This window comes from Podarcis erhardii, assembly GCF_964252035.2.
Source record: "Podarcis erhardii genome assembly, chromosome: 15".
NCBI lineage: Eukaryota > Metazoa > Chordata > Lepidosauria > Squamata > Lacertidae > Podarcis > Podarcis erhardii.
Window position 1 is genome coordinate 29,803,669 of NC_138505.1, and position 26,916 is coordinate 29,830,584.

Consider the following 26,916-nt stretch of genomic DNA (forward strand, 5'->3'; position numbering starts at 1 on the left):
AACCTCCTTCCAAGGACAGCTGCAGCATTGCTTGCTGTCAGGAAAACACATGACTCATAAATTTTACAGTTAAGCAGGAGCACCAAGTATTGGTCACTGTAACTTTCCACCCACACTCCTCAAGTTTGTATTGTCTTTCTTTCTTTCTTTCTTTCTTTCTTTCTTTCTTTCTTTCTTTCTTTCTTTCTTTCTTTCCTTCTTTCTCTTCTCTTCTCTTCTCTTCTCTTCTCTTCTCTTCTCTTCTCTTCTCTTCTCTCCTCTCCACTAAAGCCAAAACATATTTACAAAAGATAATGGCAATCGGACACTTTTGGACCTTGACACAACATGGATGCTGTGTAAAAGCTGTTAGCAGCTCAACGTTTAAGTTACCTAAAGAGATTAGAGCCAGTGTGGTGTAGTGGTTAAGAGCAGTAGACTCGTAATCTGGTGAACCGGGTTCGCATCTCCGCTCCTCCACATGCAGCTGCTGGGTGACCTTGGGCTAGTCACACTTCTTTGAAGTCTCTCAGCCTCACTCACCTCACAGAGTGTTTGTTGTGGGGGAGGAAGGGAAAGGAGAATGTTAGCCGCTTTGAGACTCCTTAGGGTAGTGATAAAGTGGGATATCAAATCCAAAATCCTCCTCTTCTAGACAAATGCAAGAAGGATGAAGCTGTGTTCCATTTCCACTGTTGGGAGGCAACATGCACCTGAATGCCAGATGCTGGAAAATCACAAGGGGGACAAATAATGTTGCGCTCAATTCGTGCTTGCACACTGGCCACACTGAGAACAGAATGCTGGACTGAATGGGCTATTGGCCTGATCCCAGGTGCGCCAATGAGAAACCTGCAAACAGGACTTGAGCCCAATAGTGCTCTCCCCTATTATGGTTTCCAGCAACTGGCTTTCAGAAACCTTACTGCCTCCCCAAAGGCCAAATGTGGAGAAAGAGAATACCTCCATAATGGCTAGTGGCCACTGATTGCCTGATCCTCCAGGAACTTGTCCAATCTTCTTTTAAAGCCATCCAAGTTGGTGGCCATCACTGCCACCTGTGTAAGAGAAGAGTTCCCTAGTTTATGTGCTGTGTACTTAATTTTATCCTGAACCTTCAAACAACCAGCTTCCTTGAACCTCCATGAGTTCTAGTATGATGGGAGTTCATGAATTGTTGGCAGCAACAACTGGAGGATTGCGCCAGTGTCTACTCGAGGGCTTCCCAGAGGCATCAGTCGGCTACTGTGGAAGCCAGATGCCGCACTAGATTCCAAAAGAGCTCTTCAACATTGCTCTGATCCTATAGGGCTCTTCCTACATTTTTAGGATTTAAACTGCTGTGACCCTCTTGAGTAACCCATTCATGTTAAGTATCTCTTGCTGTGACTTGGTTGGCTCTTGATCACATAAACTATTGCCTTTTGGGACAAGGAGGTCTTTGGCCTGATTAAAATTTGCCGGAACTGAGCTCTCACAAAAATAGCTAAAAGCATTAGGGAAGAGATTTTAAAATAAAGCCGCTGATATGTTTATAACACCCTTATACAAATCGACGATGCGGCTATACTTAGAATATTATAAACGGCTCTGGGTTGCGCCATTTAAAAATAAAATAAATCTGTTTCACTGGAAAAGGAGCAGAAACGATCAAGGAATCAGAGTGCCTTCCCTATCAGAAAAGGCAACAATATTTGGGGCTTTATTTGCTTAGAAAGAAAGATAGCCACAATAGGAAGTTTATAAAACATGCAGCGGATGGAGAAATTGGGCCTTCTGGACAACCACTTCCATCACCCCCCTGGTCATTGGCCATATTTGCTGAAGCTAATAGGAGTTGTAAGTCACCAACATCTGGAGGGCCAGAGGTTCCCCCCCGCCACCAACCCACCCTTATTTTGAAAGAGGAGCCAATAAATTAATGGAGAAAAAGCTGCTGGCGATTAGTCAGGTATGCCACATGGCACTTCCAGATTCAACAGCCTCATGCTCCTGAATGCCAATGGCTGGAGGGGGGTGGCAAGAGATGGAAAGAGCTGTCCTCTTGGCTGCCCTGCTGATGCGCTCACCAAAGCCATCTGACTGGCCCCTGTGGGAAGCAGGAAGCTAGATTAGGAGGCCCCTTGGGTCTGATTCAGCCGAGTGGCTCTTATCTTAGTTCTGCATCCCTGTGGTTGGAATGTACGTAGGTGGCCACCCAGACAGCTGGCTGTAGACAGGAGCAGCATGGATTGCCCTATATGAACCTTGGCCTCCATAACAATTTGTGGTGTGGGAGGTGCACTTGTTGGTGTGAAAACAGCTTAGGCTCTTGTGAAATCCAAGGCACCTCTCTGCTTGTTTGCTTTCTCTTCTGTAATCTCAATGGATGCTATCGGTTTTCAGGAGGCATCTCTTGCCCCTTGGGGAAAAATTCCCCGTGAGTCCCATCTGCTGCATCTATCCTATTGTCAAGATAGCGGCCAGCTTGCTTTGCACTTCAGTCTTTTATCAATAATTCCAATGGATTTTTATGCAAACCCCTTTGAGGTTTCAACAATTGTAAAAGATAAAGGGACCCCTGGCCATTAGGTCCAGTCGTGGCCGACTCTGGGGTTGCGGCGCTCATCTCGCTTTATTGGCCAAGGAAGCCGGCGTACAGCTTCCAGGTCATGTGGCCAGCATGACTAAGCCGCTTCTGGCGAACCAGAGCAGCGCACGGAAACACCATTTACCTTCCCGCCGGAGTGGTACCTATTCATCTACTTGCACTTTGACGTGCTTTCGAACTGCTAGGTTGGCAGGAGCAGGGACCGAGCAACGGGAGCTCACCCCGTCATGGGGATTTGAACCGCCGACCTTCTGATCGGCAAGTCCTAGGCTCTGTGGTTTAACCCACAGCGCCACCCGTGTCCCTTTTCAACAATTGAGCACCCTACAAAATTCTGTAAAATAAATGAAATGAAGAGACAGCACCGCCCCCACGTGCAAACGCTCATCTACAAACAAATTTGCTGTTATCAAGGCTCTATTTGTATTTATCGAAGAGATGATTGAATTGGGTGTCCAGTTCTAGGCTCAGGAAGCATGGTTGCAAAGGCCTTGGCCAGCAAACCCATCTCAGTAGATGCATGACATAAAACTGGTTTTTTTTTGCCGTCTTTCTTGTTATTTAACTGGAGAATGAGAGAGAGCGCGCACATCATTTTAAAACCACATCTTATGTTTCAGCCAATTTAGGCGTTTATGTTTGAATGGCATATACACTGGGTCATAATGTCTCAGAGAAATCACCCTCATCTTCCCATCAGTCTCCCTCCCTCTTTGTTTTCTATTTCCAGCAGAGTTGTTATCATTCACATCTTTGGGGAGGGGGAATATGGGGGGGGGAGCGCAGCAAAACAATACTTCCTTTGGCGCCTGTTCCCAGAGGAGTGAGATCATCCTCAAAGGCAGCAGTTTTTCAGCTTGGTGGAAGATGACAGAGATTGGATTGATTCATGCCACATGCTAGGCTGAAACAGTGAGCAAGACATATACACTGGACTGCAACAGTGGCTTATTATGACCTGATGAACCAGAGGCTATAAGCAAACAGCCTGGGCAGAAACCAAGTGAGGCCTTAGCGGATAAAAGCTTTTGTTCCTTGCACATGGCAGATGATGGCCATTGACCATCAAGTGAAGCCAAACAGGCCAAAAACACACACCAATGCATTTGCTCCTTTTTCTGTAATCACTTGTCCCAATCTCCTCAAAGGCTTCCTTTACAGCTTCAGGAAGACACAGGGGGTTGCAACACGGCCCTTAGTCCTGCAAGGAGCCAGTTGTGAGGAACAAGCAAAGTAAGCAGTGGCGCAGTTTGATTAATTTTGGACCATAGATTTTGAATGGTCTTGTGTGGGACCAGGGTGGGTTGTGGGAGAGTCTTTAGGTAGTCAGGCAGGAACAGTCCTGGTAGAAGAGGGGAGCAGAAGTGCATCTAAGTAAATACATACTGTATTTTTCGCTCCATAAGGCGCACCGGACCATAAGGCGCACCTAGTTTTTAGAGGGGGAAATCAAGGGGGGGGGGAAATCCCCCACCCAGCCCCAAAGAGCAAAGAAGCCAAGACAGCAAGCGGGATCCATCCCGCTCGCTGTCTTGGCTTCCCCTTTAGCCGCGCGCAGCCCCTCCAGCCGGGAGAGGCTGCGCGTGGCTATGGCGATTCTCCCATCTCCCGCAAAAGCCCACAGGAGCCGCACACCCTTTAAGGAGTGCGTGGCTCCTGCGGGCTTTTCTACGAGGAGGGAGAAGGGACTGACTGGCCGCGTCAGTCCCTTCTCCCTCCTGGGGAAAAGCCCACAAGAGCCGCATGGAGCTTGTGTGTGGCTCTTGGAGGCTTTTCCTGCCTGTCTCCCCCCTGCATTCGCTCCATAAGACGCACACACATTTCCCCTTACTTTTTAGGAGGCAAAAAGTGTGTCTTATGGAGCGAAAAATACGGTAATTTTAAAATGTGGTCATCTATTGCGCCTATCTTTGAGGACCCCGTTCATTATCAGTTCTTTGTCCCTTCCCCCCATCCCCACAGCAGAACTGAAAACAAACCATTGGCATCTTCATCCAGATTCAGTTTGATAAACTAGACATGAGTATTTTCCACTCTACTGTCAGTGAGTGTGTGTTGAGGGATAGGTTAGAAAATTTCATAGCTCAGTGGTAGAGCATCTGCCCTCATGCAGAGGGTCCCTGGTTCAATCCCCAGCATTTCTAGGCAGGGCAAGAAGAGACCCCTGCCTGAGAACCTGGAAAGCTGCTGCCAGACAGTGCAGATAATACAATCAAGTTGAACGGAATCTGTTCCGGAAGTCCGTTCAACTTCCAAAACATTCAGAAACCAAAGTGTGGCTTCCCATTTGGCTGCAGGAAGCTCCTGCAGCCAATCGGAAGCACCGTCAGACGTTCAGCTTCCAAAAATAGTTCACAAACCAGAACACTCACTTCCGGGTTTGCGGTGTTCAGGAGCCAAAACATTCAAGAACTAAGCTGTTCTTAGAAAACCAAGGTGCAACCCTACTGTTAGAAAGGCCAATGCTCTGACTCAGTGCAAGGCAGCTTCCTATGTTATAGGGATATTTAAGTAATTGGTTTCCCCATGACATCTATGATTTGATCAATGGGGGGAGGGGGGAGGGAAAGCACAGCAAAGTTTCAAGAGTGCCATAGTTGGGTATATAATTCTGTAAGGGAAACAGGAATATTTGTCTTTTCTTTCTTTCTTTTTACTTTGCCCTACTTCCATAACCCAATAACATTACTATCGGTACTTCACTTCCCTCTGATCTCAGAGTTTGCAATCACCTACCTGCAGAACCCTGTACTGTATATACATAGCCTGCAAACTGAGGATGACGCTCCATGCATCTGATTCTAATCCACAGAAACCTATGCTACAATAAACTTATTATTCAGAGTTTTATCTTGTGAACCGCCTTAAGATCTACGGGTATAAGGCAGTATACAAATTTTCTAATAATGATGATGAGGAGGATAGCAGCCACTATTAGGAGTCTTCTAGGGGACGCGGGTGGCGCTGTGGGTAAAACCTCAGTGCCTAGGGCTTGCCGATCGCATGGTCGGCGGTTCGAATCCCCGCGGTGGGGTGAGCTCCCGTCTTTCGGTCCCAGCTCCTGCCCACCTAGCAGTTTGAAAGCACCCCTAAGTGCAAGTAGATAAATAGGTACCGCTTTATGGTGGGAAGGTAAACGCCGTTTCTGTGTGCTGCGCTGGTGCTGGCTCGGCAGAGCAGCTTCGTCACGCTGGCCACGTGACCCGGAAGTGTCTCCGGACAGCGCTGGCCCCCGGCCTCTTAAGTGAGATGAGCGCACAAGCCTAGAGTCAGACATGACTGGCCCGTACGGGCAGGGGTACCTTTACCTTTACCTAGGGGAAGAATACAGCTTTTATGAAACTATGGTTGGTCACCTTGAGCCCCCCCAAAACTATCAGACATAAATGACTATGGTGAACAGATAATTAAGATCTTTTCCAAAGCCTTTTCAGTGGTGGTACCCAAATTCCTTCCTATACATATTTTGTTCTCTTCTGACAAATGGCATGGAGCAGCTTAAGGTGTCAAGACCTATAACCAATGTTCTGTCTGCTAGCGCAAAAGTCCTAGTGTCAGGGGAAGACAAGGATAAAGGTGGCCCACTAAAGGAATCCAACTCAGTTTTCCACTACCGAAGTTCGCAACAGCTAATTCTTGTGCAATCTGTTGCACACTATTTTGATGGTGTACCTGCTTTTTCCCATGCATAACAACATTCCCTCAGAGCAACTATACCAACAGGCGACTTTAACATAGTACTGCACTGGGTACAACACAGTGTGATAGTTGGCCCAGTGGCAGGGCTAACTTCAGCTACTTTTCTTTCCACAGATTGAGGAGGAGGGCCCAACAAGCAATGAAGCAAGCATGTAAAGGCACCATGCATATTGATGGTGCTTATATAAACAAAGGGAACAGTGTTCTCCTGTGATCTGTGAACAGGGCATAAGATAGACATAACCTCCTGAATAATGATCCCCTATAGCGTTACTCCACTGCTCACTTGAATGTTGTTGCCTGAAAATATAGAGCCAATTTTGGAGACTACAGTGCCAGCGACTGTATCTCACTGGAGCCCCAGCCCCACCCTCCAGCCATGTTTGGTTGAAGTACTTTTAAACAGGAACTTCTGATGCACAAGTTAAGCAGGCAAACTTTTCCCTGGCACAGCGGTAGTAATAAGCACCTGCTATGCCAGCGTTTCCCAAACTTGGGTCGCCAGCTGTTGTTGGACTACAATCCCCATCATCCTTGACCACTGGTCCCGTTACCTATGGATGATGGGAGTTGTAGTCCAAAATCAGCTGGAGACCCAAATTTGGGAAACCCTGAGCTAAGCTCAGGCTGCAGTTAAGCCCTGGAATATGAGGCCATCTGAAGTAGAATTTATGGCTTTCAAATGGAAGACAGTCATATGTTGTGGCGTCACTGTGTTGTCACGTAAGCAAGTGACTCATGAAAGTGTCACCAATCAGGGCAAGAAATGGTTTCTGCCAGCTTTCATCCCTTCCCAATCCTCTTTTGTTTAGCTGATCAATGATTTTGAGCGAGAGGTTCTAAAGTCACAGGGAAGAGGCACTGCCTGTCTTCTTCAAGATAACTATTTCCTCTTGCATGTCCAGCCACAAATTGAAAACCAATCTGCAGCAAACAGAATTAATTGCTTTTCTTTATAAACACACTCTCTCTCTCATCTTCTGCTTCATACATCTGGGTGATTCTGTATTCAGTTCCAGGCAGCAAGCCTCTTGTCTCAGAAGCACTTTTGATGTAGACAGTTTTGATTTCCTTTCGCTCATCAGACCTTTGCTCCTGCTAAAACCTGCTTTTTCCTTTGTAATAGTTCTGTCCGTTTTTAAAGCACCGGTTTGGCTTATATAGTCTAATTACTGCATCTTCTGTTCAACCCTGATATATTCTACCCCCTGCCCCCAGGAAGCCACCTTCTGTGAGGAGAATAGGAAAAAAGTGTGCTGGTTACAGCTTTTGGGAGGTATTTGATGTGAGGCTCTCCAAAGCAGTCACTTTCACAAACAACGACACACACCTCTAGAGTGATGACAGATGACCAAGCAGCGATTCTTTCTCTTTGGGGTTGAGATCAGTCTGGATTGCTGCTCAGAGGACAGGTGAGTAACTAGGCATCTTGGGTCCAGGATACCTCTAACCTCTTATATCCCTGAGGTCTACAGGGTAGTCACTGTTGGTGGTCCCTCAAAGCTCCGATGAATGACTCATACGTACCAGGAGCCATACTTTTAGAAATGTAGGCTCCATTTTATGGAACTCCCCATCGGCTGAAGTCAAGCAGGCTCCCACTCTGTTGTTATTTCCAGGCATTTAATCAGAATTCATTTTAAACCATCTTTTCCCTTTTCCAAGTACGGCATCCCTTGCACACAGTTTGGATGCAGTACAGGCAATTCCAATTTAAGCAGGGGTTACGTTCCAAGGCACCACATGTTTAGGTGAAATTGCATATATTTGAAAAGATTCTATCAACAGTATCTCTGAAAAATTCTACACGTCACTTGGGAAGACAGGTGAACTAATGCCAGTGATGAAGCAATGATTCTTCAACATCAACTTCGTTGGACTGGTCATGATGTGTTGGGTGCCTGATTATTGTATTCTAAAGCAACTACTCTACAGTGGAACCCCGTGTTACGGACGGGATCCGTTCCGGAGGCGCGTCCGTAACACATAACTGACGCAAGCCGAAGTGCCGCATCTGCGCATGCGCGTGGTGTGATTTACCGCTTCTGCACAAGAGGCGGAACCCGGAAGTAACCCGTTTGGGTACTTCCGGGTTGCTGCGAGACGCAACACAAAAACACGTAACCTGAAGCAGATGCAACATGAGGTATGACTGTATTCTGAACTTACAAATGGAAAGTGTAATGCTGGTGGTCAACAAAAGAGGTTTAAAGACTCTCTCAAGGCAAATCTTCAAAAATCTAGTATAGACACAGACAACTGGGAAACACTGGCCTGCGAGCGCTCCAAGTAGAGAACAGCCTTTACCAAAGGTGTCATGGGCTTGAACTCAGGACGCAAGGGAGAAACGTGCTAAGAGGAAGGCACGCTTGGCAAACCCTCACCGTGATCAACTCCTGCCCAAAAACCTATGTCCCCACTGTCGAAGGAGGTGTGGATCCAGAATTGGCCTCCACAGTCCCTCACGGCCTCACTGTTAAAACTGTGTTCGTGGAAGACAATCTTACTCAGCTACGAGTGATCACTAAAGAAGAAGATAGCTTTTAATTAAACAGCAAAGGCAGTGGACTTTTCTGGTGCACTAGGCTCCTCACACCAGCCGCCTAGAAGGCCAGCTGTTGACACTTCTTGTCTCTGCTTTAAACACACACACAGAAAATAAACTGAAGGTTCCATGTTCCTCTTTTCAAACAAGGCTGAATTCCTTATAGAGCTGCAAATCATTTCCTCAAAAGAAATCAAGGCTCCAGGAAGAATCTTAGAAAATATAGGTGACTCATTTCCTGGCAAGCCAAACAAAAGAGTTTTGGCAGGGTCCTGGAAAAACTGAATGGGAAAGCAGGAAGCAAATGAAAATTTAAATCTTTAATGGAAAAAAACACTGTAGCACAGAAACTGTCCTGCTACAATTTTGTGTCAAGGGGACTTGATGTTTTCTTTCTTCATAAACAAGGTGGTACTGTGATATAAAAAATTATTTTCTCAAGCAAGAGATCCTCACTTCTTGCCAAGGGATGTCAGTTGATCAGTCCAAGCAGCAGAAGTAAATACCCCAATGTGTCTGGCCAGGGTGCTGCTATTAGGATGGTCTGTGGGTGGATGGAATTCGGAGCCAGTCTTTTAGCAGCAATCCCTGTTGCTCAGTCTGCAAAGATCATTTAAGTATTCTAGACTGGCTCCCAGGGAGGGTGTGGTCTGTACATCGGAAGTGAAGGAGTAGGACTGGCCACATTATTTGGGCAACCTTCGCCAAGAGGTGGTTTCACTGCTTTTGGATACCGGCCCAGGTAGCACATAACAGTAACCCATCATTAGCAACTTCTGGTGCCCAAAAACCAGTTCACTCCTTTTGCTCCACCTGGCCAGTCTGGGGGAGAAACGAACCACAAAGCTTGATTCAGTATTATGTTAGACTCAGAACTCATCGTTTGTTTCTCCCAGAGGGGACAAGGCAGAACAGAGAGGAAGCGACTAAGCAGCACACTGCTTGGTCAGAGTAAGCCATGGTTTATTACATTACTGACTACGGTTTACTGTTACATGTGAACAAGGCCAATGAGTAAAAGCAAATGTAATCAATGACTGTCTAGCTAGCGTCTTTCTTTTATTACAACTTCCTGTTAACAGCGAGCCCTTTCGATTGATTTCCTGCAATCCAGACAGCTAGAAAAGTTGCACATATCTGTGCCGGTGGTGGTGGGGATGCTTCTTTTCTTTACCTATAAATATATTTTTTGAATTATATGAAAATAGAAATACATATATACATAAGCAAACTTGTCTCCATTGGACTATAAACTGGCATTTGGCATTCACTTAGTCAATGCTTCTAAGCAATGTGGGGCTCCAGGCACACCTTAACTCTGCCCATATTTAGCAGAAAGGGCAGAATGCGCATTGCACAGAAATGCACTCGGTGACTGCTGGGCGGCCATTTTTGTTAATGAGGATAGTAGGTTTAGGAGGGGCTAGCTTCAAGCAGAGAGAAGGCTCAAACTGCTCCTTGCTGACTGATTCCTCTCCAAATGGCATCTTCTAGTTGATTCTCCTCCTAAGCGTCACCCCAAAGGGTCAAAAGCATTTGGAGGGAATTTGCAAATGATAAAAAGTGTGGGCAAAGGAGTCAGCAAACCCTCCAGTCTGGTCCCTGTGCTTCTTAAAGTGAGAGGCCATTTGTCTAACTGTGTCCTAACTGCAACCTCTTCATGCTGCACATCAAAAATGAGGGGGGACAGTTGAGCTTCGATTTGTGCCTGCAAGCAAAAGTTCTGAACCGAACTGATGCAGATCCCTCCGTCAAACCTGGGAGCTCAGAACTGTATTCCTAATAGAGAGGACACTGGACAGCTGCAGCTCTGTTATGATCCCAGAGCCCAGAGAGAGAAGGGGTGGATGCTTCTAAGCAGCAGGAAGGTTGCTCTCATACAGTGCAGTAGGAGGTGTGAAATGGAGGGAGGCTGCTCAGGCGGTGTTTACAAATTAAAATTGGGAAGGCGTAAAGGGTTATGTGTCTCCTGCAACAAGGGTACAGCGCTAATGCTCTCGCCGCCTCCTCTGAAATCTGGCAATTACCCATTTAAGCCGGGAATAGAACCTCACTCATTCATCTGTTTTTAGCATCCTCTCGTGTTCTGCTGATAAATCTACTGAGCAACAAAGCATTAAGAATCCTCCTTGAATTAGGGAGCACAGCAGCTCGCTGAAAAAGCAAAATGGTTCTTCCTGAGAAGGGCTTGAGAGAGAAAGAGAAAGGGCAAAGAATTGTTTTCAACTGGTTGGGTTTGGGTTTCTTTGCCTGCTGCAGGGGAGATGTACAACTTGGGCTTTCTCTGTCCAGAGTCCAGGCCTGGTTACAGTTGGGTTTTTGGTCCCTACCAGGAGCTGAAGTCCCCAAAGCCTGTGCTCTTCTTCTCTTTCTTTGCAGCTGTGCTGGTGGACGGCCCATCATCTTCAGCCACTCGCTTCCTGTAATGGAAACCACACTGGTCAGGGCTCAGGCTGTGAGCCAAACCCCACCCACCTAGGGAAACGAACCCCAATGAGTTCAATCGGACTTCCTTCTGAGTGCATGCAACCAGGATAGAGGGCAGCCCTTTTTATTTACATCTTCTGCCCCACCCATCAATCCAAAGAGCAGCACTCCTCCTCCCTCCTCTTGATCCTCACAACCATCTTGTGAAGCAGGTTAGGCTGAAAAAGGGTGACTGGTCACTCGGTACTGTTCTGTTACTGAATAGGGTGTGTGAATCTGGGCCTCCCCAATGAAACCACGGGGTGGGTGTGGCTTTCCTATGAACACATAAAGCTTCTGTATAGTAAGACGACTTGTTCCGCCAGTCTCGTACTGTTCAGTTGGAGCATCTGAACACTTGCGAGTCCTCCAGGCATTTTGAACTACAACTCCCATCAGCCACAGCAGTTGCGCTGTGTGGCTGATGGGAGTTGAAGCCTAAAACATCTGGAGGGCACCAAGTTGGCAAATGCTGGTCTACTCCGATCAGCAGCACGCTCTTTGGAGTCTCCCACAAAAAGTCCACCTGAGATTCCTTTTTTAGCGAGATGCTGGGGATTGAACCTGCCACCTTCAAAATGGAAAGCTTAGGCTCTAACCCTGAGTCTCAGTCCCCACTGCCATCTGCTCAACAGCAGAGTACTGAGATCTTCTCTTGCTCAAAAAAATGAAGAACCTGAGGTACTGTTTGCTTTTTAAAAAATATGTATTTCATAGATTTATATCCTGCTTTGTAACTAATAGTAACAATAAAAATCTGACTGGGCTGCTCCAGCTACTCTGGGAGGCTTCCAACAAATAGAAAAGCATCCAATATTAAAAACTTCCTGATACAGGGATGCCTTCAACAAGTTGTACAGTCATTTATCTCCTTGACATCTGACGGGAGGGTATTCCACAGGGATGCGACTCCTGCGAAGGCCCTCTGCCTGGTTCCCTGCAACTTTAATTCTTGCAGTGAGGGAACCCACCAGAAGACCCTCGGAGCTGGACCTCAGTGTGGCTAGCAAGTCTGGGTGGGTGTTGGCCTTGAGCTGGTCCAGACCCCCCGCCAAGGAACCCCAGCTGGCCTTGGAAGCCCCAGTGTATTGCAAAGCTGAGGCTGCTCTCGTCTCACACTCTGTCCTGCTCTTCGTGCCTTTGGTCAGGGAGCAAGCAGTGCTAGGTTACCCAGTGGGCAGACTAAGTAGATGCTTAGGGCACCAGCGGAGCAGGAACACACACACAAATTGAGAAGTTTTTGAAAGGATTTAGTATATATATATTTTAAAAAGCACCAATGTGGATATCATGGTGAAAACCAGAACTTTTTTAGACTTCCTTATACTCCATTGTGCCGTCTTTCCCCATTTTCCCCTGTTCTTTTTTTATCGTTATGTATCCCCACCAAAACCAAACCAAAAAAGAAACCAGGGGGGCTATCCTACCAACGTAGATTTAAAGACCATGAGGAAATTGGTACAGCACAAGACACTTAATCTCAGGGTCATGGGTTTGAGCCCCACCCCACTGGGCAAAATATCCCTGCATTCCAGGGGTTGGACTAGATGACCCTCAGGGACCCTTCCAACTCTACAAACTATTCTATGAATAATAATAATAGATAATAATAAAATTTTATTTATATCCCGCCCTCCCCAGCCGAAGCTGGGTTCAGAGCGGCTAACAACAGTAAAAGTAACACAGTTTACATAAAATCACAATCAATTAATTAAAATACATTCTAAAATCAGTTCATTCTAAAGTCAATTCTGAATCAAATTGATGGCAACCATTGGGCTAGAGTTCTGTGAAGAATTACCAAAGGAGGGGGTCAGGCTGTGCCCTGGCCAAAGGCCTGGTGGAACAGCTATGTCTTGCAGGCCCTGCGGAAAGATGTCAAGTCCTGCAGGGCCCTAGTCTCTTGTGACAGAGCGTTCCACCAGATCGGGGCCACGGCTGAAAAAGCCCTGGCTCTGGTTGAGGCCAGCCTAACCTCCCTGTGGCCTGGGATCTCAAAGATGTTTTTATTTGAAGACTGTAAGATCCTCTGTGGGACATACCAGGAGAGGCGGTCCCGTAGGTACGAGGGTTCTAGGCCGTATAGGGCTTTAAAGGTTAAAACCAGCACCTTGAAATCAGATCCCACCATGGGTTGTGTATAACACGAATGCACATTTTGGCACACACATCAATTCTCCTGTCATTCAGAAGACATCTTAAGGCAGCCCTGTTCAGGGAAGTTTTTAATCTGTGATATTTTAGTGTATTTTGGGTTTTGATGGAAGCCGCCCAGAGTGGCTGGGGAAACCCAGCCAGATGGGCGGGGTACAAATAATAAATTATTATTATTATTATTATTATTATTATTATTATTCAAAAAAGCAAAAAGTTGTCTTTCCGTTTCTCGTTGGGTTCATTTTGAATTACAAATGGGTTATCGTAATCTTTTCAGTGCTTAGGAACTCTTGATCTGTGTGCAACGCTGGCTTTCCTAGGAAAGGCAGCTGCTAAACCCTTCAGCTCCCACCACCACCCACCCCTGCTATTCCTGACTCCTCCTAAGGCTGCCACAATCTCCTGCTCACACTCACAGTCGTCTAATGACTATGTGCCCAAAGGGGGGGGCAGGCCATGGACTCCGAATGATCCTCCCATCAAGCTACACTCTCCCCTTTTAAAAAATGGAACTTAAGACTGGAAGAGAGGAGTGAAAGAGAAGCACGCCAGAGGAGCCAGACTCCCTGCGAACAGGCATCAATTATTTCCCCTCCGCATCTTCATGGCAAACCAAGACTGGAGGAGAAAAAGCAATTTTAAACTCAATGGGCTCCTGGCATGGCTTCGTATCACAGGCAAGAAGCAACATCGGTCAACGAAACATCACACCTTCGCCTCAGGCTGTTTGTCTTCAACTGGTGGGCCCTAGTCTAATCTAAAGTGGATCACACCAGGGTAACTGCCATCAATTCACTCTCGTTCACTCGCTCAAGTTTTTCCCCTCTCTCATTCGCTCGCTTTTCATTTTTTAAGGGAAGGAGAAAGAGGCAGGAGGAACTTTGGTGAAAATGGGCTCTCCTCTGCAAACCTCCCCAAGCGTTCCAGGCATTTTAATACTTTGTAGTGATTTACTGGGATGAACCCTTGAGCCAACACTATCATGAGGGAAAGGGGAGACAGGGAGGCCCACCCCTTCAGCTCCACTCAGCTGCCATTCGCCTCCTTCCATCCATAGATGGGCATCTACAGCGATGGACGAACCATAAGTCCTAGATTCCCAACTTGCTTTCTTTTAAAAGTATGTTTCAAGTGGTGAGACCGCTGTTGCACTCAGCTCCTGCTTTTGGGCTTCCCATACACACTGGGTTGGCCACTGTGAGAACAGGATGTTGACTAGGTGGGCCAATGGCCTGGTCCAGCGGCAAGCACTTTGGATGTAGCGTTAGCAGCAGCAGCAAGGACAAAATGCACTACTCTAAACATGGTGGGAATGGCCATCCCATTCAGGACACAAATTGGCTGAAACCTAAATGGCCAGTTACATCTCAGATACAACAAATACTTCAGATCAGGAATGAGCAACCTGGGAACCTTTGGCCTTGCTGGTGCAAGTTTAATCTGGTGTCCAACCACATATGGGCAGCCACAGCTTCTCTGTCCCAGCTAGAGATCCTGTGGTCTGAATATGGGACAAAGCACGTGCTTTGCCCTGACCTAGCCACTGTGATCCAAGCGACGGTCACCTTCAGACTGGATTATTGTAACTCGCTCTACGTGGGGCTGCCCTTGAGACTGACCCAGAAACTCCAGCGGGTGCAGAATGCCATGGCGAGACTCCTTATGGGGTCCTCACTGCGGGATCACATTCACCCGGTGCTATACCAGCTGCACTGGCTCCCGGTGGAGTACAGGATCAGGTTTAAGGTGCTGGTTTTAACCTTTAAAGCCCTTCACGGCCTAGGACCCTCGTACCTACAGGACCGCCTCTCCCGGTATGCCCCACGGAGGACCTTAAAGTCCATAAATAGCAACACCCTAGAGGTCCCGGGCCCTAAGGAAGTTAGATTAGCCTCAACCAGAGCCATGGCCTTTTCAACACTGGCTCTGGCCTGGTGGAACGCTCTGTCTCATGAGACCAGGGCCCTGTAGGATCTGATTTCTTTCCGCAGGGCCTGTAAGACAGAGTTGTTCTGCCCGGCCTTTGGCTTGGAGTTGATTTGATTCCCTCCCCCTCTTCCTTTTTCCTTTCTCCTCCTGTGATGAGGCTGCATTTTGATGTTTTAATGTTGTATTTTAATCTTGTTTTTAAGTTGTATTCATTCAACTTGTTTTTATTATTGCTTGTTAGCTGCCCTGAGCCTGGTCTTGGCTGGGGAGGGCAGGGTATAAATAAAATTTATTATTATTAGTAGTAGTAGTAGCAGCAGTAGTAGGAGTAAAGCTTGCGATATGAGACAGGCAGTGTTCATATTGTGTGTGCTTGAGAGAGAAAATAACCTGCTGAGTCAGGGACTGTGCTGAGGAAAGCGGCAATGAGGAGGAACGATGGGAGCCTCCCCCCCCCCCCCCCGCTCCTGATCAGGATCCTGAATCTTCCCAGGAGCAGAGGAACAGTATAGATTTGGAACAGTGGTTTGCAGAGGGGCATAGTTCAGAAGACCGAAGAACTGGGTGGTGTACAGCTAGGACATGGGTAGGCAACCTAAGGCCTGTGGGCCGGATGTGGCCCAATCGCCTTCTCAATCCGGTCTGCAGACGGTCCGGGAATCAGCGTGTTTTTACATGAGTAGAATGTGTCCTTTTATTTAAAATGCATCTCTGGGTTATTTGTGGGGCATAGGAATTTGTTCATTTTTTTCCTTCAAAATATAGTCCGGCCCACCACATGGTCTGAGGAACGGTGGACCAGCCCATGGCTAAAAAGGGCTGCTGACCCCTGAGCTAGGAGAAGAAGTGAAAGAGAGAGAGAGAGTTAGCAGATTGACTTTTGCTGGAAAGCGTCCATCCGCTCAGCCCAAGGTCAAGGAGAGCAGATAAGGAGGCAGCTCAGAAAAAGCACAGTGCTTTTGAGATCAGGTTGCAAGACGCAGAAGTGACGGGAGTGACTAGGGGGGAAGTGGGTGGCACCCTTCATTGAGAGCACCTTCATCCTAGGAATGGATTCTTTGTTCTCTCGCTGTGCTCGTTAAACTTTCTAACTGGTAAGAGACTCCTATCGCTTTGTTCTGCCTATCTACTGCCAGGGGGGTGGGGGGTGGGAGCCGAGTCCCTGAAGCCTGACAGCTACTCACTTTCACTGCTCTACTCAAACACTACTGATATAAATCTAATAATAATAATAATAATAATAATAATAACTCTTGTCCCCACCCGCCGCCTCCTGAAAACATTCCCATCTCCAACACCTTCAGCTTTTGAAGGTTGCACATGACACCCTCCCTGATATCCTGGAGAGTGTGATGCCAGTCAGAGTATACAATAAGGTAAAGGGTAAAGGGACCCCAGACCATTAGGTCCAGTCGTGACCGACTTTGGGGTTGCGGCGCTCATCTCGCTTTATTGGCCGAGGGGGCCGGCGTACAGCTTCCGGGTCATGTGGCCAGCATGACTAAGCCGCTTCTGGAGAACCAGAGCAGCGCACGGAAACGCTGTTTACCTTCCCGCCGGAGCAGTACCTATTTATCTACTTGCACTTTGAGGTGCGTTTGAACTGCTAGGTTGGCAGGAGCAGGGACCGAGCAACGGGAGCTCACCCCGTTGCGGGGATCCGAACTGCCGACCTTCTGATCGGCAAGTCCTAGGCTCTGTGGTTTAACCCACAGAGCCACCTGCGTCCCTGAGTTGACAATACTGGGGGCTAAAAGGCAAACAGTCTGATCTTGCCTACGTAACAAAGATGCAGAGCAGTTTCCCTTCTCAAGTTCAGTTGCACAACTCACGCTGCAGCTATGTTGATGTACTTCCCAACACCCTCCCGGTACGTCTTCGGAATGTGCTGCTCCTTCTTTGGGACGACGACTTTGGTCTTCTCCTTGGCTGCCTCCTCCTCTTGCTGGGCCTTCTCTCTCTCTTTGGCAACCTTTGAAGGAAAGACACAAGAGCAGGTAAGGTCCCCAAAGGCATGATATCAAACAGACCAGAGGGTCATCTATCTAGATATCGAGAGCCAGTGTGGCGAAGCGGTGAGCGTGCTGGACTAGGACCTGGCAGAGCAGGGTTCAAATCATCCCACTCAGCTATGAAGTTCCCTTGAGTGGCCTTTGGCCAGTCACTGCCTCTCATCGTGACCCCCTTCACAGGGTTTGCTGTGGGGGAATTAAATGAGGAGTGGGAGAACCATGCCTTGAGCTCCTTGCAGAAGAAGGTGGGATATAAATGCAGAAAATCAACAACTAAAATACAGTGGTGCCCCGCAAGACAAATGCCTCGCAAGATGGAAAAACCCGCTAGACGAAAGGGTTTTCCGTTCTGGAGGCGCTTCGCAAGACGAATTTCCCTATGGGCTTGCTTCGCAAAACGAAAATGTCTTGCGAGTTTTCCCGACTTTTTCCCCCTTCCCCCCCTTTTTCTAAGCCGCTAAGCCGCTTATCCGCTAAGCTGCTAAAAGCCGCTAATAGCACTAATCCGCTAAGCCGTCAATGGGCTTGCTTCGCAAGACAAAAAAACCGCTAGACGAAGAGACTCGCGGAACGGATTCTTTTCCTCTTGCAAGGCACCACTGTAGTCAAAAGATGGGATCGTCTGCACTTTTTATGAGGATAAAATGGAACAAAGGGGGCAGAACTATGCTCATGGGGGGGGGGAGGCAGGTAAGAGAGAAAGGTAATCAGAAAGAAGCAAGTAAACTGTAAAACAATCTTGCCTAAAGGGCATGTCACGCCCAAATGTTGTAAATAAATAAAATCCGATTAAGTCAGGTTTTCTTCAAATTCAAAAGCGCAGACACAACCAAACACACGCACACAGAACTAAGGGCTGCCTAGGGAGGTATTAAATTAATTTCCTGCTTGAGTAGCTCTCTGTGCTAGCCTGCTTATGTCCCAAGTTTCCATCATCACCTGAGCATCTGCTTCTTCATATGGATCAACGAAAACAGTCGTCGACGTGATTTTTATTTCTTCCTGGGGACAAAAGGAGACGGGAGGGTGGGTTAAGTATATGGTGCACTCCACGGATCAGTGCCACCGCTCCTGAACTTTGGGCTTAAAGTGTGCTCAAGCGCAGGAGTGGCGGAGGACAATGAAGTCACAAAGTTCAGGCGAGTAACCTGTTGCTGCAGGTGATGCTACCTTGGGACGGTCTGTTTTGGGATCACTCTCCACGTTCTCCATTGCTGTCAGCGTCTCAAAGCCACCGACCACTCTGTAAAAGAAAAAGAGACAATCTGAGTGGAGGGATAAAACAAAGTGGGGAGAAAGAGGGGGGCGGAACGCATCGTTCCAAAAGCATTTGCGACATTTTGGTCACTTTCATAAAGCTATCATTTACTTTTAAAAAATTTCACCTATGATCCTTTTCTTTTACTTCTTTATTTTTCTTTGTTCTTTTTTTCTTTTTTCTGAAATCTTATCTTTCATTTCACTCCTTCATTGTGAATAGCATTTTACAGAGGTATAAATAACTGTAAATATGAAAAGAGGCAAAGTATTCTCTAATTTTTTTCCTTGGTTATATGTATTTTCTTTTTTCTTTGTATTTTCTCTTGTTGTAAATATGTATGTTTTCTAATTTGTACTTAATAAAAATTATTTTAAAAAATTAAAAAAGCAAAAAAAAAAAAAAACCTATCACCTTAACGCGGACTTTGTGATTTTTTGCTGTAGGCTGACACGACTACTTTCGCTTTTCCATTATTTTAGATTTTCATTATGTTGCATGTATTTTAGTCGCTATCTGGAAGAGGATTTGAACACTGGAAAAGCGACACAAAGCCGCTCTAAATAAAATTTGTAAAAAATACCCCGAGGGAGCAGCAACTACCGCAAACTTTGGCCATCCAGCAGAAGGAAATAATCCTGCTCAAGTTTCTGTTTGAATGATACATGGTTCAGTCCTCTGCCAGTCAGGATGAAAACATAAAGTTCAGTGGATAGGGTCCTAATCTCTTCTTGACCAGGAAAGGGAGAAGACTTAGGGGTGTTTCCACCAAGCTGTTTCACAAATGGTTTCTATGTGCTTTAGAAAGTTCACAGCAGCAGCTCCTTTTTATGACGACGCTTCAGGCTGACAGCAACAGAAGAAGCCTTTACACGACGCTGAAGACACAAAGCTCATCCAACAGATGTGCTCTACATTTTTAATTGCCCCCGATTTAAGTCCTGAAGCCTTCTCTCACAAATAAACTCAAGCTTTCTTACTGGGGTTCTTTATTTTAAATGGGCTTTAATAATCAAAAAAATCCAGAATACCACATGCTGGCCGCCTCCAAAAAAGGGGGAGGGGGAACCCTTTTTAGGACCCAAATCAAGCAACCCCTCCCTCAAACCCCACTCTTCAGAAACACATGGTTGAGTGTGGACTAGAGGCCTGGTCTCCCAGAGCCTGGTATGACACTCAAACCACTCCACCACATGGTATTCATATTCAATGGTATTAATATTATTAATAATAACAATGATTCATATTATTACTAATTACCAATTCTGAATGCTGTTATTTGTACAGCTGCCAAAAGGAAATGCACCACTAAGGCCAGGCCTTGTCAAGGCCCCAAAGTCTCTACGCTTATCCCTACATTCAGGGAGAGACCTTCGTCTGCTCTGCTGACATCTGTGCCTGAGACGTTTTTCCTTCCACTTGTGTGTTTTTCTCTCTTGCTCCTAAATTATATCAATTAAGCAGCTTGCCATATTGTGCTGGCTGGGGCCCAAGGCAAAACACAGTTTCCTGCTCAGGAGACAATGCAAAATAAAATAAATAAAGTCTCTGGAATGCTTTAGGGAGAGAAATGAAAACACAGAGCAGAAGGAAGGGGGGAAGGGGACTTGCCTGAGAAAGAAAAATCTACATGTCCGCTTGGCAAATCTATGTTTACCGGGGGGAAAGTATTTTAAGATGTTGATCGGAAGTATGGCACCCTTTATAGCTGGAGGAGCCAAATTCTGAAGGTTGATATTAGGGCTGCCTAGAACTCAAAAGATTCGTTTGCAGATTTCCAGTGCATGCAGCAAAATACATAATGCACTGCATTCGTTACGCAATGACCCATCAGCCTCAACCAGCATGGCTAGTGGCCCAGGATGATGGGAGTTGTACCATTGAAGGTGACCCAGAAACTACAACTAATCCAGAATGCGGCAGGCAGACTGGCGACTGGGAGACCACATAACACCAGTCTTGAAAGACCTACATTGGCTCCCAGTACGTTTCCGAGCACAATTCAAAGTGTTGGTGCTGACCTTGAAAGCCCTAAACGGCCTCGGTCCAGTATATCTGAAGGAGCGTCTCCACCCCCATTGTTCTACCCGGACACTGAGGTCCAGCACCGAGGGCCTTCTGGCAGTTCCCTCACTGCGAGAAGCCAAGTTACAGGGAACCAGGCAGAGGGCCTTCTCGGTAGTGGCACCCTCCCTGTGGAACGCCTTCCCACCAGTGTCAAAGAGAACAACAACTACAGTAGTGCCCCGCAAGACGAATGCCTCGCAAGACAAAAAACTCGCTAGACAAAAGGTTTTTTCGTCCGCGATTTGCCTCGCAAGATGAATTCCCCTATGGGCTTGCTTCGCAAAACGAAAACGTCTCGCGACTTTGTTTCCTTTGTGTAAAAACCGTTAAAACCAAGGGTGCTTAGCTTGAGCAGCTGCAGTTGCGACTTGACTTCGAGGAGCAACTGTTAGCACGTGGTTTGGTAGCCTTTTCTCAGACTTTGCTCACTTTTGAAGATTTTCCAAAACTTTTCCAGAACTTTTCCAGAACTTCTCTTTCATCCATTTGGTAAGTTAAACTTTTAAAACTTTTTTGGGGGGTTTTGGATTTTGGGTTGGGGTGTTTGGGATTCAAGGACTTGGTGTTGGGAAGGGGTTTGCGATAATCTGGGGGCTTGTGGGCCTTTTTTGGGAATTTTTATGATTTTCTGTGACCACTGGGCCAGGTTGGTTTTTTTTTTGAAAATTTTTCTGAGTTTGAATTTCTAAGTGCTGGCTGGCTAGGGGAACAGTTGGGGAGGTTTCTGCAGAAATCTGGGACCATGTGGGGTTTTTTGGGGAATTTTTATGATTTTCTGTGACCACTGGGCCAGGTTGTTTTTTTTTGAAAAATTTTCTGAGTTTGAATTTCTGAGTGCTGGCCATGTTGTTATTTTTTGAAATTTTTTTTTGTCTGGGTGGGGAAGCAGTTGGGGAGGGGTTTGCAGCAGTTGGGGAGGGGCTGGGGGAGCAGTTGGGGAGGGGTTTGCAATTTCTGTGTTGTGGGTGGGTTGGTGCGTGTCTGTGGGAGCAGTTGAGGTTTTTGAAGACATTGGTGATTTTTGAAGCTTTTCCTAAACTTATTTTGCAGCCATTTGAGGTTTCTGAGGACTTCGGTGGTTGATTGTTGAAGCTTTTCCAGAACTTCTCTTTCATCCATTTGGTAAGCTAAACTTTTAAAACTTTTTTGGGGGTTTTTGGATTTTTGGATTTGGGGTTGGGGTGCTTGGGATTCAAGGCCTTGGTTCTGGGTTTTAATTTCTGTGTGGTGGGTGGCTGGCTGCTTTTGTATTTTTTGGGTTTGAAGCACATCACTGATTTTTTTTTCTGTTTCTGAGTTTACGAAGGTAGGAGCTGTGCTGCCATGGGACCCAAGAAGACTGCTGCTGCGGTGGCCGGTGAGAGGAAGAAGGAGAAGGTGACGCTGGAAATGAAGAAGGAGATCATCTGGAAGCACGACGGCGGAATGCGTGTGACGGACATCGCCAGGGAGTATGGCAGGAACCCATCGACCATCGATGTAGGAATGAAAATCACGACAGACGAGTAGTGGGTGTCATGAGGCGTCTGCCGGGAAAGTCCCGGGAACTCTCTTTTATTGAATATTACAAACGTTGCCACAGGTGTGCTTGTGGCTGATTGGTTGATACAAACACAAAGAAACTTAATGCTGATTGGTTAACATACATACAAGGCGGGAATTACATGTGAGGGGTGGGAATTACATGTGAACATTAATCACCGGTAGATTAAAGGCTGGGAAACGAGGTTGGGACTAGACAAGCATGAAACCTCCTAATTAATAATAACTAAAGATTAATATGGCATAAAACAATTACTAATGATTGATCATAACATGAAAGAATACAATAATCAAGTTCTATAGATGTGGTCAGCTATGCATGGAGAACAAGTCACCATGAACTTAAGGTGAACTGAACGATGAGAGAATGTCTTGGTGTTTGGAACAGGTTCGTACAGTGTGTGCAGAAACAGAGAAAAGATTATAAGCAAGACTTCCCAGAATGCAAGAGAAAAGAAGCAATGCTTCCCATAAGGCCACAGTTATGTGTAGAAAGAGAAAGATGCAATGCTTCCCTATAATGCAACAGTTATGTGCAGAGGGAAAACTTCCCTTTATCTCCCCCTTTCTTTTCTTTTTTGCGAGGCGTACTGGGTAACTAAGGCAAAAATATTTCGGGATTAGTGGTGTGCCAGCGAATGCCCAAAATAAGTTCGCCAGGGAGGATGGGACAGAAGATACTACGAGATACGTGGTTTGCCAGCGCATGCTCGAAATAAATCTGCCCATTTCTCCCCTTTGGTTTACTGTTGGTGTTGCCATTTCGCAAGATAAGCAGCAAGGATTTTATTGGGTGGCTGAGGGGGAGAGAGAAGCCGAGAGAAAAGACTTATGAGGCCAGGAATGCATTGGAGGAAGCAGCAAAACAAAATTAATATACATATAATAACAATGGCATATTGGAAAAGACTACGAAGCCAAGTAAAATTTGGCAGCCATTGTACGCTTTTGGAAGAATTTTGTGGGCCACCCACACCCCAGACAGCAGAGGCAGACTCAAGGGGCCACGTGGGATCCCAACAATTACTGGAAATTACAGAAACGTCCGCGCCAGTGTCAATCAAGCCTTCCAGAACTCTGCCATTAATTTTATACTTACGAAGAATTTTTTGGTCACCGATCCTCTGGATTACAGCTAATAACTGTGGAGAGAGAGAAGAGAGCTGGTGCAAATTACTATCCATAATAGAAGCAGTAGGAGGGGTTTTATGCCATATTAATCTTTAGTTATTATTAATTAGGAGGTTTCATGCTTGTCTAGTCCCAACCTCGTTTCCCAGCCTTTAATCTACCGGTGATTAATGTTCACATGTAATTCCCACCCCTCACATGTAATTCCCGCCTTGTATGTATGTTAACCAATCAGCATTAAGTTTCTTTGTGTTTGTATCAACCAATCAGCCACAAGCACACCTGTGGCAATGTTTGTAATATTCAATAAAAGAGAGTTCCCGGGACTTTCCCGGCAGACGCCTCATGACACCCACTACTCGTCTGTCGTGATTTTCATTCCTACACATCGGGACCATCCTGAAGATGAGGGAGAAGATCCTGGCGACTGATGCAGCCAAGGGAGTCACCAGGATCGTGAAGAACCGCCCAGCTGTCCTGGAGGAGGTCGAGAAGTTGCTGCTCATCTGGATAGAAGAGAAGCAGCGTGCAGGGGACACAGTGTCTGAGGCCGTCATTTGTGAGAAGGCCAAGGCCTTGCACGCTGACCTCATCCGGGAACAGCCAGGAACCTCAGCCGAGCCAGAAGTCTTCAAGGCTAGCAGAGGTTGGTTTGACCGGTTCAAGACAAGATCTGGCATCCACAGCGTGGTCAGGCATGGAGAGGCTGCCAGTTCTGATGTTCCTGCGGCTGAAGACTTTGCAGCGGAGTTCCTGGAGGTTGTGACGACGGAGGGCTACGTTCCGCAGCAGGTCTTCAACTGCGACAAGACCGGGCTGTTTTGGAAGAGGATGCCCAAAAGGACTTTCATCACTCAGGAGGAGTCCAGGCTGCCTGGCCACAAGCCCATGAAGGACCGCCTGACCCTGCTCTTCTGTGCCAACGCAAGCGGCGACCTGAAGATCAAGCCCCTGCTGGTGTACCACTCGGAGAACCCATGGGCCTTCAAGAGACACAAGATCGACAAGGAGCGGCTGAGTGTCATGTGGCGATCCAACAGCAAGGCTTGGGTCACACGTGTGCTGTTTGTGGACTGGGTCAATCTTGCTTTTGGCCCTGCTGTCAAGCAGTACCTGCTGGACAACGACCTGCCGCTGAAGGCTTTGCTTCTGATGGACAATGCTCCTGCCCATCCTAAAGGCCTTGAGGTGGACTTGTTGGAGGAGTTCAGCTTCATCAACATCATGTTCCTGCCGCCTAACACCACGCCACTGCTCCAGCCGATGGATCAGCAGGTCATCGCCAATTTCAAAAAACTCTACACCAAGGAGCTTTTCAGGCGATGCTTCGAGGTGACTGACTGCACCACCATCACCCTGCGGGAATTCTGGAAGGACCACTTCGACATCGTCACCTGCTTGAAGATGGTCAACACGGCCTGGAAAGGGATCAGCCAGAGAAATTTGAATTGCGCTTGGCGCAGCCTGTGGCCGGACTGTGTGGCACCAAGTGACTCTGATGCACCAGAGTCAACAGTGGTGCAGGACATTGTTGCCTTGGGGAGGACCATGGGCCTGGAGGTCACGGAGGAGGACGTCTGCGAGCTGGTGGAGGGGCACGACAACGAGCTGACCACCGTGGAGCTGGTCGAACTGCAGGCAGAGGCTGCGCAGGAGCAGGCCTCACTGGAAGAGGAGGAAGCAACTGAGGAACGGCTGTCCTCTGAAAGACTGAGGGACATTTGCCAGAAGTGGAAGGAGGTGCAGACTTTTGCAGATCTACACCACCATGAGAAGCACGTGGCACATGACGCTGGGAACTTTTATGATACGAGGGTCATGTCGTCTTTCAGGGAGCTGCTGAAAAGGCGGATAAAGCAGCAGACTATGGACAGGTTCTTGACCAAGAAGCAAAGAGTGGAAGAGGAGCCTTCTTCGAGTGGTCCCCCAGAGTCTTAGAAAATGTACTGTACACTTTGTTGATTTTTAAATGTTTTTCTGTCATGTTTATAAAGTTAATTTATTTTCCCTTCAATTTTTGAACTGCTCTTTACAGTATGTGTGACTTTAAAGAGCAGTTAATAAACTGTTGTTGTACCAAATTTGGCTTTGTTTGGACTTTTTTTGACCATAGGAACGCATTAATTGATTTTCAATGCATTCCTATGGGATTTCGTGCTTCGCAAGACGAAAAATTCGCTAGATGACAAAAATTGCGGAACGAATTAATTTCGTCTTGCGGGGCACCACTGTACCAGACTTTTAGAAGACATCTGAAGGCAGCCCTGTTTAGGCAAGCTTTTAATGTTTGATGTATTACAGTATTTTAATATTTTTTTGGAAGCTGCCCAGTGGCTGGGTATAAATAATAATAATAATAATAATAATAATAATAATAATAATAATGTCTGCAGGGCCACCATTGACCCATCCCTGGTTTACATGCCCATGAAGATCACTGGGCGAACTTGGACCAGGCATGGTCTCTCAACCTGACCTACCTCACAGGTTGTTGTGGGGCTCAAAGGAGGAGGGGAACCACGTACGGCACTTTAAGCTCCTTGGATGAACAGGCAGCATATAAATGCAACAAAGCATTGTGGGAACTATGGAAGCTGCCCCATGCTGCATTAAAACACACTGGTCCATCTATTTCAGTACAGTCTTCCCCAGGGGTTGCCAACCTGGTGCCCATGGTCACCATGACACATGTAAAGCCTCTCACTTGTGGCCCTAGGCAGGAATGGCACACTCCAAGCTTTCATAAAAAAACAACAACAAGATGTCTCTAGTCCTTCTAGGAAGTAAGTTATGGGGCAAAAAGTGCAGGTACCTCATAAGTGATTTTTGTGATTTGAAAGTGAGTGTGATGTGGCCACGTTACAGTGGTGCCCCACAAGACGAACGCCTTGCAAGATGGAAAACCCGCTAGACGAAAGGGTTTTCCGTTTTGGAGGCGCTTCGCAAAACGAATTTCCCTATGGGCTTGCTTCACAAGACGAAAATGTCTTGCGAGTTCCTGCGGGTTTTTTTCCTCCCCCCCCCTTTTTCTAAGCCGCTAAGCTGCTTATCAGCTGATCAGCTAAGCCGCTAAGCGCCGCTAAAAGCCGCTAAAAGCTAATAGCGCTAATCCGCTAATCCGTCAATGGGCTTGCTTTGCAAGACGAAAAAACCGCTAGACGAAGAGACTCGCGGAACGGATTAATTTCATCTTACGAGGCACCACTGTATATATTTTTCCTGGTAGTGAGGTATGTTCCCTCTTGTTGTTAGATAGCAGGACCATTGGGGGGGGGGTGTAAAATAAATATTGTGTGATCTCTACAATGTGGACCAGCAGGACATAGCTGACTTCCCATGTTTTCCAGTCTCTAAATTGACCACTGACACACACCCCTTCTCTTCTCCCACATACATTTTGGGCTGGCTTCCAGCTTAAGAGAAACCCAACTGGTGACATGCAAAGCCAATCTAATTCTTAAAAATAAAAAGCTGAAACTGTTCCAAGGGGAGGAAGTGGCTTTATGGTTGACGCAAGAGGCAACCTGCACGGCTGGCTGGG

The 26,916-nt window shown here is 46.8% G+C and overlaps 2 protein-coding genes across 2 annotated transcripts in view; one reads left to right on the plus strand and one right to left on the minus strand.

The window, feature by feature from the left end:
• Positions 1–11,032: 11,032 nt before the first annotated feature.
• PPIL2 (peptidylprolyl isomerase like 2) overlaps positions 11,033–26,916 on the minus strand; it is a 75,980-nt gene continuing 60,096 nt past the window's right edge. The window contains exons 17-20 of the mRNA XM_081842803.1: positions 18,548–18,620; positions 18,317–18,379; positions 17,198–17,337; positions 11,033–11,233 (exon numbers count right to left, since the gene is read on the minus strand). Coding sequence (XP_081698929.1) covers positions 11,140–11,233; positions 17,198–17,337; positions 18,317–18,379; positions 18,548–18,620 — 370 coding nt within the window. The 3' untranslated portion in view covers positions 11,033–11,139. The remainder of the gene's footprint in view (positions 11,234–17,197; positions 17,338–18,316; positions 18,380–18,547; positions 18,621–26,916) is intronic.
• LOC309330821 (tigger transposable element-derived protein 1-like) lies at positions 21,860–25,612 on the plus strand. The gene is made up of 2 exons (XM_081842704.1): positions 21,860–22,181; positions 23,793–25,612. Exons 1-2 carry the CDS (start codon positions 22,026–22,028, stop codon positions 25,311–25,313), a joined length of 1,677 nt encoding a protein of 558 aa, XP_081698830.1. The 5' UTR covers positions 21,860–22,025; the 3' UTR covers positions 25,314–25,612.